Here is a 12,128-nt window from a genome sequence, read left to right on the forward strand (position 1 = left end):
TCACAAACGAGAACGGAGAAGAGCCAGAAAAACACGATCCCAAACGAGAATGGAGAAGCAGCAGAAAAACACAATCACAAACGAGAACGGAGAAGAGCTAGAAAAACACAGGCAGTGGTGGCAAAAACATCCAGTTTTTATTTTTAAAGTCAGGCTGGTTTATTAAGCATGGGTACTATTACATGTCTGACTTACACACATGTTCATGAACACATCCACTGACAAGGGGTTCAAATGGCAAGGAAAATAATCAATCGGCAGGTTACAGAAGGTTGACAAAATAAAACAAGGTCATTAACAGCAAAATGTTTGCAAGGATTCCAGAAGAGCTTTGATTCACCGGATCTGAAAAGCAACCAAATATGATGTTAAGTCATGTTCAAAGCCCCACTGAAGTTACCACCACAAAGCTTTTCCTGCCAACAAGGCCTCAAAGAGAAAAACGCAGTTTGTATTCATAAAAGCAGAATGTAGTGATTTCTGAGTAGCTATCAGTCCTACTAGTTTACAGATTGTCTTGTCTTCTAGCCACTCAGAGTTTTATTATACCATTTCATAGTACTTCACTTTGTCACCTCTTCCATTGTACTGATACCTCTGGTAGGTATTTTACTTCCTTTTTATTTTAGAATTGTTTTGACAGGGTCAGTTTGCCTTTTTGACCACGTGGCAGCGGGTTTGTCAAGAAGACCATGTTTACCTCGTGCCATTGGTCATTCTGGGTTTAGTCTTAAATGAAAATAGAGACCTTATTTGACAATTCATGTGATGCTGATATGTAAAGCACAGTTGCGTTGTGTTTCCTCACACTTTACATTTCTGCACAAATCCAAGTAAGTACCGGTAATACCATGTTTACATGTTATCTTGGATGAACATGAGAAAAACACTTATTTTTGTTTGGCAATGGTCGGCAACCTAAGCGCCCACTTGGCAGGTTTTAATACTGGCTGGTTGGGTTTAACAGGCTAAAATAATGTCATTTTTTTGTGTTTATTATTGTAATGTGCAGTTTGGCCTTAAGAAGCCCAAATGCCCCACCGTCCATTGCTCAAACCAGAACTGTAAGCGTTGCTCTTAACGTCCAGCTAAGTTTGAATTGCTCTGTATTCTAAACAGAAGGTACATATAATGTTAACGTTAATGAGCTCTGTAACATTTCTCTCATGTCTTTGAAGCAGCATTAATCTGCCAGTAGCTTTAGCTACACTACGCTAACTATTGGCAAGTATGTTCATTTCAAAAGCTCACTTCTTTTCACAGGTGAACAAACGAGAAAGCAATCCTGGCTGAGAATCATGAGCAGAGCCGTGCACTCATGCATGAAGCTTGTCAGCTTCAGTTTCAAGACTCTCACCGTATATCTGTCCCATTTCTTCTCGGGGTCATACGGCTCCCAGCGACTAGCGGGGAAGATGTGCTTGTTCTTCTCATACCAGCTCCTCAGCACGACTTTACCTGCGTGAGACTGAGACAGAAAAGAACGACAGTTTTTCACGGCTGACCCAGATTAAAGAGTCAAGACATTTTGCAGCAGCTTCAGGTTCTAACGAGTTAATAAAAAGCGGGCCCTGTATAAAAACCTTTTCCTCAGCATTCAGTGAGTTAGCTTAAACAAACAGCTTTTAAATCATTTTGACTGATTTAGTAAAGGTAGACTCATTCCCAGCCTCCACCCCTGTAACATCCGTAAGCAGCTACAACTTACAGAACTCCACGACACTGAAAATGGATCATGTATGAAGCAGACAATGGTTCCTGGTATTCTATCTGAAGTACGGAAGCTGCTCCACCTCATGTCTCTGTGTTTTATGGAGTTAACACTGATTCGTATCAGCCAAACCTTCCCCATCATCTCATTTTCCTGACCTCGTCTTTCTCCACAGTCGCATCGTTCACCAGTCGAATGTCATCGTGTACGTCAAAGCTGAAGAGGGGACCTGGAGACAAAGACCCACCGAGCAAAACGGCAGGTTGTCAAGTAGCACTATTATTTATCATCATCATTAGTCTTCAAACTGTACTGTGTGGAAGGAAGTGACGGTTTTGTGCATCAATGGGCTGAACACTGCTGGTGCTCACTCACCAGACTTTCCTCTGGCTTTAGTCACAATGAAGTCATAAAAACTGTGGTGCTGAGTAAAAAAAAAAATAAAGAGCGTTGGAAAGTCAGGTATTTACATTGTTCACTGCTTTTCACACAGCAGGTTGAGGCTTTAGGGGTTTTACGGCGGTTCTGAAGGGCAGCAGCCGCTCGGCCAACAGCAAGTCAGCATCAAAACACTCACATGTGGGATGATCAGGTCCTCCTTGATGTACATCAGCTGCTCCACTCCCGCCGACCTGCAGACAGGAAACTGTATCTTTTCCGACAGCTTACTTCTGAGAATCCTTTTTTTACATTTTCTCTGCAGCACAGGGACGCGGAACATTGGTGGATTTTCAGACTCTGCTGACTCCCAGAATTGGAGGAACACGAGTGACGTAATTGGACAGCAAATGCAGCACGATCAACCTCCATAAAAAAAAAAAAACTACAGTAATACCTCAACATGCGAGCGCTTTGATATACAAGTGTTCCGAGATATGAGCCAGCCAGCAAGCAGTATTTTGTTTTGAGATACGAGCAACTTCCAGACGCTGACGCTAGATAGCTGCGCGTTGCGGGTGCTCCAAGCGTGCTGCAGCCGTTCAGGGATTTTGGCTGTATCTGTGAATATTCTTTATCAGAGATGTGTCCAAAGATGGCAGTGAGAAGAAAAAACAAATGATGACGATGGATGAAATTATTGATCAACATGACCGTGGTGTCCGTGTTAGTGATCTGGCACGCCAGCGGAGAACATCATGATATGTACAATCCTCAAACAGAAGGATGCCGTCAAGAACACGAAGCCTTCCAAAGGCACAACTATAGTCCACGTTTATGTAAGAGTACCTGTAATGTACAATTACTGTATAAAGTGTCTACGTTCCGTCCAACGCTCGCTCCCTCCTACGCACTGCACACCGCCGTCAGCGCTGTCTCGAAGCTTTATGTATATACATATCATTTTGTGTGTGTGGTTCCATCCATAAAGCAATTAAAAACGTTTTTTCATTGTGATTAGTGTTGATTTGAGAGTTTTTAGACGGCCGGAACTTATTAATTTGTTTTCAGTTATTTTAAATGGAAAAATGAGTTACGAGTTGGGTCCAGGAACGAATTAAACTCGCATGTCAAGGTCTTACTGTGCAGGAGCCAACGCCTCGTAACAGCAGTCTTATGATCAGGTGTAATTAGATGCCACTTCCTCACAAAGTACCCCGACGGCGTGCTCCAAAAACGGTTATTGTGAGGCGAGTCTGATGGTGAGGAGGCCAACACAGGGAGTCTCGATCACAACTGGTGTAAGTGGCGGCTTGTCCAGGGTGTACCCCGCCTCTCGCCCGTTGACTGCTGGGATAGTCCCCCCGGTAATGAACAATGAACAAGTGGAGCCTCAAGATCACCTCACCTGAGCTCACTGAAGTCTTTTCTCAGGACCTCCAGAGCCCTCTGCAGAAAGTTCTGCATGGTGTTCCCCTTCTTCATCTGCAGGAGAGACGCAAACTTAAATCTGTGGTCGTACCGCCGGGCAGGGGGACACGGGACGCCGACAATGTGCAGCAGTCAATCACAGATTTATAACCTTGACAGTTTTACGATGTCCAGAGCCATCCCAGTAGCTGAACGTAATCTCTATCTCCTCACCTGAACACACACACACACACACACACACCGTCACATTCCATCCAGAGAGAACGCACACAGAATATACACAAGCGTGTGCAAGAGTTAATACTGAAGCTCACTCTTAATCTTCTCCTGTTTGAGCTCCCATTCCTGCCTCAGTTCCTCTCGAAGACGATTCTCCTCCTCCTGAACGCGAGAAGCAGACAAAACGCGTTCTGGAATCGGTTCGTACGCCTGACACGCCCGTCACCTGCTGGTCACGCCTCGTTTTGATAAAGCTTCTCAGAAATCGGTCCTGACAGCGGGACAAAATAACCCTCGTGTTCGCACACATCAGATACAACGTCCTCACCTCTCTGTCTCGATCAGGGAGGAAACTCGTGTCCACGTCCGGATCCTTTCCCAGCTTCTTCTTCTTCACTGGAGCATCTATGCGACAAAATCGAACATCAATGAGACAATTTTCCTGACTGGCTTGGTAGAACTTGTTTGTTCCATCTGTGCAACAAAGACAAAGCGCAGGGACGATACGATGATGCGAGTTTGCTGCTGGTTCTGTGCCGGACTAATACCACGATTGCGTATAATGTGTCTCCTCACACACCTCCAGTACGCTCAGTGCTGTTTGGGAGCCTCGCCGGTCAATTCTGATCATTTCATGTTTTTACGCTGAGATAACTCCTCACGGAAAAGCCGCACGTTGGATTTGAATCTGCGACCTTCTTGCCGTGACGCAACGGTGCTAACCACTGTGCCACCGTGCTGCCAAATGCATTCGAGAACCAAAAATCTCACAGTCCGGACCACAAGGCCCAGATCACTCTTATGCATTCAGGAGTTTGATTATTTCATGTTACAGTAAAGTTCAGGCTGGAGCAGAGCAGACAGAAAAGAATAAATTGGAATAAAAATCGCAGAGGGAGCATCGTCTCCCTCAATACTTACAATCCTGCTCATCCTCCTCGTTCTCCTCCTCTTCCTCTCCTTCGTCTTCAGGATTAAACGATAAACTGGCTATTTTCCTCTTCTGTTCCTCCTTTCTTTTCTTCTCTTTCTGCTTCTCTAATTTTCTGTGAACAAATAAATCCAAACTCAGAAGGCAGAACAGCCAATGATCACACAGCGGACTCGCCGTTTACTCCGTTCAGACGCAAGCAGGGAACGGGAGGCAGCTTTTACTGCCGTCGATGACCAACATCTGGGGTTTCCTCAACGACCTTTTAGGCATTTAAAGTGGAAACTTGAAGATTGTCGTCACTCTGAGCAGCAGCTGAAGAATCAAGGCAGGACATCGTTGCCGCCGACGCCCTGCCGAGATCGGGGGGTCGTTTTCTCCGTTTACAGCGCTAACAACAAATCCCACTTTGAAGAAGATAAAAAGTCACAGATACATCATATTTAATCTTCTAGTCGTCACATAGTGATCAAAGTTTATTCCCTCCAGGGCTGCTGGAGACATTGTCTGACATGAATGTACAAAAGCTTCGCTCCAGGTGCCATGAAAGCATCGGTTGTGTGCGTTTGCTGCTGGAAAAAGCGCATGCAAACGGTGTTGTGTGACCCATAAACACAATTATTGTTGAGGTGCTGATCATCTTTATCCGACGATCCAGGTCTTCTGGAGAGCCGAAACGTTTCTAATGCTGGACTCCGAGCTTCCTGCGGGCGGGGGAACAATCACAGGCTGATGGATTGACGTCAGCACAGAGATGGAAGCTCGGGTACTCTTGGTGATAGCTAGCAGTGTTAGCTAGCAGTGACACATGCTGGCTGTTGGAGATCAGCCGTTCCGATGAATCCTCCTGAACGCTGGTCACGCAGCGACCCCTGAAACGAAGCGTCAGCGCGGTGAGGGCAGGAAGGACTCACAGCTGGAGCTCCTTGGACTGCTCCTTCTTCGCCAGCTGCTTCTCTCGCTCTTTCACGAGCGCCTCCTGCTTGGCCTTCATGTCATTTAGCGTCACCAGACCTGAGTGGGACATGCAGAAACACGAGTTAAACAACAGTCGCCCACATCTCCTGCTCCCTGCCGAGGAATATAGCGCAGTGATCCACGTCCCATTCTAAGATCCCTCGCAGGGAATGAATCGTTTGAATTCACTACTCCTGTACTATCGGCTTGTCTCCATCAGGGGGCGCCACATCTGGAGAAGCCCAAGTCCCATGTCAGTCTAGTCTTTGTGGATTTTTCAAGTGCACTTAACACCGTGCAGCCACACCTCGTGGGACGCAAGCTGCTCCAGATGGGTTGACCCCCGTCTCGCCCTCTGACCCCTCCTTCCTCACGGGGAGGGGTCAGAGGGTGAGAGTAAACGACCAGGACGATATCTAGGGTGTCTTCCCATTCCATTCCTCTGGCATCTCTAGGATCGTCTGAAACAAGCCCGTTATAAACTCTACAGCTTCCTCTCCGAGACACGTCCACACCTCCACAGGTGTGTCCTCCGGTCCAGCTGCCTTCCCATTCTTCATCCTCTTCATCGCCTTTTTAACTTCACTCGTGCTAATCTTCATCACTTCCTGGTTCCACCACCAGGTCTCCTTGTCTCCTTTCCGTCCAGAAGACACACCCAGTCCTCTCCTACCTGTCTCCCTGATCACCTTAGCTCTCTTGTCCACCCGGAGCCTGTCTCACCTCTTCCCTGAAAGCCACACAAGACTCTTTGTTCTTCAGCCTCCACCACTTTGTCCTCTGCTCTGCCTTCATCCTCTTCCTCACCTCCAGTCCATGCTGGCTGGCTACACTCTCTCCTCCCACGACCTTACAGTCACCTCCTCTAAACTGCTCCGCCTACACAAGATGTCGTCCACCTGTGTGCTCCTCCCTCCACTCTTCTAGGTCGCCCCATGTTCTAGTCTCTTCTGGGCGCGTTCCCACTAACAACATTGAACACGACACCCTCAACTCCAGCTTCAAACCCATCAGTCTGTCCGACACTCGTTTCTCCTTCAGGATAACCCCTCCTCCATCCCTCTTTCCATCTCCTCCGTTATGAAACAACTCGCATCCTGCTCCCTAGAGCCTTGCTTCCTTCCCACCTGGTCTCCTGGACACACAACACATTAACCTCGGATCGTTACGCATCCGGCTGGCAGGTAGGTCGTAGTGGTTGGGCGAGCGGCCGTTGCATCTCCGCTCGGACGCTGCAAACCGATGTCCAGCCAGAACTATTCATTGAGTCACTGTCTGATCACAGCTGCTTTCCTTATCATCACTGACCATGTTGTCTTCAGCAGACTGACGCCGCAGCGGCCTCCTTTGTCTTTAAAACGCTTCACGCCAGCTCCGACCCGTTGCTCCGCCTTTAGCTAAACTACTTTGCTGAATCTCATTCATTTCTTTTATGACTTTCTTGTCCCGCAATGACAAAACTGTTCAGAGCGGCCCGATGGCCCTCTGTGACGTCATCCAATGCAACCCAACCAACGAAGACGACGAGCCAATGGGAGGTAGCGTAAGGCGGGTCATGACGTCCCCGTCATGGAAACTCACCGACTGTGCTGGACTTCAGCTCCGCCTCCACAGCGTCATAATGAGCAGAGAATTTCTTATCGATGTTGGACTTCATTATGTTGTCCTGCGAGGAAACACCACAGAGCAGACGAGCTGATGCTCGGGGGGGGGGTACAGTAAAGGGTACTCCACAAATCATCCTCATCCTCATTCAAAACGGCCATAAAATTCACGTTGTACATATTACGTGTCTTTTTAATTTATTGTTATTTTGCATCTGTGCTCCTCTTAGACAGGATGTTTGACTGTACTTGTACTGTAATACACACTACTGTACTTGCACTGTAATACACACTACTGGACTTGTACTGTAATACACACTACTGTACTTGTACTGTAATACATGCTACTGTACTTGTACTGAATACTACTATTTGACTGTACTTGTACTGTAGTATATACTATTGTTTGACTGTATTTGTACTACTGTTTGACTGTACTTGTACTTGTACTACATACTACTGTTTGACTGTACTTGTACTTGTACTTCATACTACTGTTTGACTGTACTTGTACTTGTACTTCATACTACTGTTTGACTGTACTTGTACTACATACTACTGTTTGACTGTACTTGTACTTCATACTACTGTTTGACTGTACTTGTACTACATACTACTGTTTGACTGTACTTGTACTTCATACTACTGTTCGACTGTACTTGTACTTCATACTACTGTTTGACTGTACTTGTACTTCATACTACTGTTTGACTGTACTTGTACTTGTACTTCATACTACTGTTTGACTGTACTTGTACTGAATACATACTACTGTTTGACTGTACTTGTACTACATACTACTGTTTGACTGTACTTGTACTTCATACTACTGTTCGACTGTACTTGTACTTCATACTACTGTTTGACTGTACTTGTACTACATACTACTGTTTGACTGTACTTGTACCACATACTACTGTTTGACTGTACTTGTACTTCATACTACTGTTCGACTGTACTTGTACTTCATACTACTGTTTGACTGTACTTGTACTACATACTACTGTTTGACTGTACTTGTACTTCATACTACTGTTTGACTGTACTTGTACTTCATACTACTGTTTGACTGTACTTGTACTTCATACTACTGTTTGACTGTACTTGTACTTCATACTACTGTTTGACTGTACTTGTACTTCATACTACTGTTTGACTGTACTTGTACTTCATACTACTGTTTGACTGTACTTGTACTTCATACTACTGTTTGACTGTACTTGTACTTCATACTACTGTTTGACTGTACTTGTACTTGTACTACATACTACTGTTTGACTGTACTTGTACTTGTACTACATACTACTGTTTGACTGTACTTGTACTTCATACTACTGTTTGACTGTACTTGTACTTGTACTACATACTACTGTTTGACTGTACTTGTACTACATACTACTGTTTGACTGTACTTGTACTTCATACTACTGTCTGACTGTACTTGTACCCTAACACTCTGAACTCTTCCATGGCGGTGACTCCAAACAGACTCCTCTCTTTGATCGTGTCGAAGGTTAACCGGTCACGGCTCGGCGCGGCCCTGCTGCCGGCCGGAGAGAAACGAACCTCGGCGATCTTCTGCTTGAGCTGCTCGAGCTGCTCCCGTTCCTTCTCTCGCTTCTTCATCAGCTGCATGGCCCTGCCGGCCTCGCTGGCAGCGCCTTTGTACTGCGCCATGTTTGCCTTATGGAAATGTACGCGCGTTTCACAAACGAAGAAGATAAAGTGCAGAACGAAACACAGACGCGTAGCGCAGCCGAAGTGCGACCAAAACAAAAAAGATGGCGGTGCCGAAATGCATGCCGGGTAGATTGGTGATGCATTCAGGGTTTAGGAAACCTCGGAATGTTGAGACGTTCATCGACCACCGCAGGAACAAACGCAAACATTATATAAACTTTGTTTTTATAATAATGTTATACAAATATAAAACTTTACCAGATTCATATTATAAATGTATAAATGGTCATTATCAAAACTTTTAAAAACAACCAATATATGAAACGTTTCATTGGAATCATTTCCTGAATGATCCACCGTCAAATGTTGATTGATTTTATATTGATAAACCCCCCTGCACACCTAGAAAAGCAGAAATAATCCAAAAATAATAATAGTTGGATAGAAAACATATCTAATTCTCTCTCTCTCTCTCTCTAAATCTTAGTCATACAGTTTCTTTGTCTCTCACTGGCTGCCAGTCCTTGTTCAACAGTGAAATGATTTAAATGGTGAGCGTGAGAGACATGGAATCATTTAAGAAAACAAAGCGACGGCAGGCATGGCAGGAAAGTGTTGCCTGTGTAGGTTCTCAGTCATCCAGGTCGAGGTAAATCACGAAGAGCAGAAACGAAGAATCACCTGGACTTCGGAGGCTTCTTCAGTTCTAAATCACTGGTAGAGGATCGAAAGGGATTTACTCCTGTTGGAGCAGAAAACACACAAAGGACCGAAACCACTAAGGCAAACCAACGAGCCATTAGCATTCACCTTATGAGAGCTAATGAATAATCAGCTAAGCAGGAGTCATTAAAACTGACTGATGGCAGGTGGTGCATGTGACACGAGATGAAACCACAAATCTAGAGTGAAAGGAAGAGAAATGAAATGGTGTTGCTTAAATCTGTCTGCGTAAGGACAAGCACATTCCTGAATATGGCATTGGAGCTGCAATGCCAACACACCAAAGAAATCTTTCAAATAGTCTTAACAGGATATTTTCCCCTTAAATTGTTGAAAGAAGAGTTGGGTATTCTCCCTGCGCCAGCGTGGCTAGGTTATTTTAGTATGGCAACATCAAAGCAGGGGGAAACAGACAGCTTCAGTCTATCAACAGTTACAAAATTAGATGGCTAACACCTTACTTACTAATGACAGAGTAATGTAATTACATTGATGCAGCCATAACAGGTGGGATAGGCACACCTTTAGTCTAGCCCCAATGTTCTTTATAAAAACCTGAAGGAAGTCTCGATATATTTCCGTATCAGTGATAGCGGTGAATATGGTTGCAAGTATGTGTGTCATCCAAAACCTAGAAATTAAAATCAATATTGAAATCCATTGTTTCCAATGTGCTGCTCAGGTGTTAGACGCCACCCTTCCTTTTCAGGTCCTACACACTGAAACATTGTTGTAAGGTCAATGTATTCTTACGTTGCTGTCCTTGTGGTGGTCAGGCATTGGAATTTAATTACACCTCCGTCAATCTTTCTGACTGGCGCGAAAGGGTTCTTATAATTTAGTACCAGGTAAGAGAACCGCGTCAGACTAGAATTTGTTTTGCCCTCGACAGCATGTCAACTATTGCTTCATAAGCGTGTCCCGCATCAAAATAATTCCTGATCATTTATTCGGTGGCAGCCATAGTTACAAACAAACTTTGGTCAGAAAGACAATCCGATCAGCATCCGGACTCCGGTCACGGCAGCTACCTACCTTTACCGGTCGGGCCTTTTATTGTTAGCGTGATTTATTTTCTTGTTTGCGTGATATCTTTTTTATTGTGTGAGGTCCGATTTGTAGTTGTGTTTTGCACTTCAGGGCCACCGCATATATGCCATGCGCACACACACACACACACACACACACACACACACAAGGAAATAACACGTCGGACAGGGAGCCCCGAGTTTATCCCACAGTGGCCCCAAACTTTAGCCTTTTGTTTGCCGCAGCAAGGAGTGAATATTTCTAAACGTTGATGAAATTATGCAATAAATAAATAAAAAGCAAATCCACCAACCTTATTTTAGAAGACATTGTGTACTTGAAGGCAATTATAATCAGTGAATCCAGTTTCATACTCCAGTTATTGCTAAACGAGTGTGACTTCTGCCCCGCTGTCACCGCAGACGCAGCAGAAGGTGATGATGATGAATATATTTATTACCAGTTGGTAGAATGTTAGAGCAGTACAGTCAAACAGTAGCATGTATTACAGTACAAGTACAGTCAAACATCCTGTCTAAGAGGAGCATTTCAATAAAGCCCTTGCGGTCTTGTTTCCGTTGAAAGTCCTTCGTGTGCAGCTGTTAGTTTAGAAACAAAGTGACGACTTCATACCACACGCTGAAGAAGGTTCAGTTTATGGGCATCTCCTGAAATTCTCATGACTTTATCATCTTTATTATCTTCATGTTTTAGACCACAAACACAGTTGGACACAGTAGTTTCAGTGACATCATCAAACGGCGATCCAGAATAGCAGGGTACTGGATTTCCTGGCTCCAGATTCGGTTCAGTCTGAAAGCGGGGGAAGTGTTTCAGTCATTAAAACACAATTCTTTAGAGAGAAAAATAATTATTAAGAAGCTGATGGAGAAGGGCGACCAGTATGTCGAAACAGTCCAAATGCTTTTGATGTCCAAATAAATGAAGGCTGTGTGTTTTAATGGGACCTGTGAATGGTGCCAGGTGCGGTCAGGAGAAACAAAGTAAAAGTTTGCCGTTGAAAAAGTCACTTAATCCACACTTGAACGGGTATGGGCGCCATGTTGGCTTGAAGCTGGGGCAGTTTTCATTAACAGCATAAACCAGCCGAACCCCTGAGAGGCAAACTCTTATTTCTACAAAGCCAAACGCGTGTTAGCTCAAATCTACGTCTGCAAAAGCCCTGAGATTTGGCCTGTGTATAAAGCCGTACGGTGCATCACATATGAAGGGGAACGCTTCTTCCATTGTGTGTGTGTGTGTGTGCGTGCGCATGTGTGTGCTATCATTGCATGCTGCTTTAGATAAATGTTCTCAGTGTGAACAAGTGCGACTAATATCTCTTTTGGCCCCAAAATGTCAATATGAGATCGCTTTCATAATAATAATAACAAAAATAATAATAACACATTGCTCAAAGGTAAATGAAACAAATTACGTGAAATAATTTGATAAATGATCAAAG

General features: G+C 44.6%; 1 protein-coding gene across 2 annotated transcripts; it reads right to left on the reverse strand.

Annotated features, from left to right (window-relative positions):
• Positions 1-121: 121 nt before the first annotated feature.
• On the reverse strand, positions 122-8,988 carry fam50a (family with sequence similarity 50 member A). Of its 2 annotated transcripts, XM_068747184.1 has the most exons (13): positions 8,798-8,988; positions 7,209-7,293; positions 5,585-5,684; positions 4,661-4,785; positions 4,068-4,144; positions 3,835-3,901; positions 3,672-3,733; positions 3,498-3,574; positions 2,289-2,343; positions 2,087-2,135; positions 1,870-1,940; positions 1,358-1,468; positions 122-345 (listed from the first exon to the last, which is right to left on the reverse strand). In XM_068747184.1, exons 1-13 carry the CDS (start codon positions 8,906-8,908, stop codon positions 337-339), a joined length of 999 nt encoding a protein of 332 aa, XP_068603285.1. In that variant the 5' UTR covers positions 8,909-8,988; the 3' UTR covers positions 122-336. The 2 variants fall into 2 exon arrangements, with proteins under 2 accessions (XP_068603285.1, XP_068603294.1); XM_068747193.1 differs by lacking the exons at positions 122-345; positions 2,087-2,135.
• Positions 8,989-12,128: the final 3,140 nt, after the last annotated feature.

The sequence above is a fragment of the Brachionichthys hirsutus genome, chromosome 2 (genome assembly GCF_040956055.1).
Source record: "Brachionichthys hirsutus isolate HB-005 chromosome 2, CSIRO-AGI_Bhir_v1, whole genome shotgun sequence".
NCBI lineage: Eukaryota > Metazoa > Chordata > Actinopteri > Lophiiformes > Brachionichthyidae > Brachionichthys > Brachionichthys hirsutus.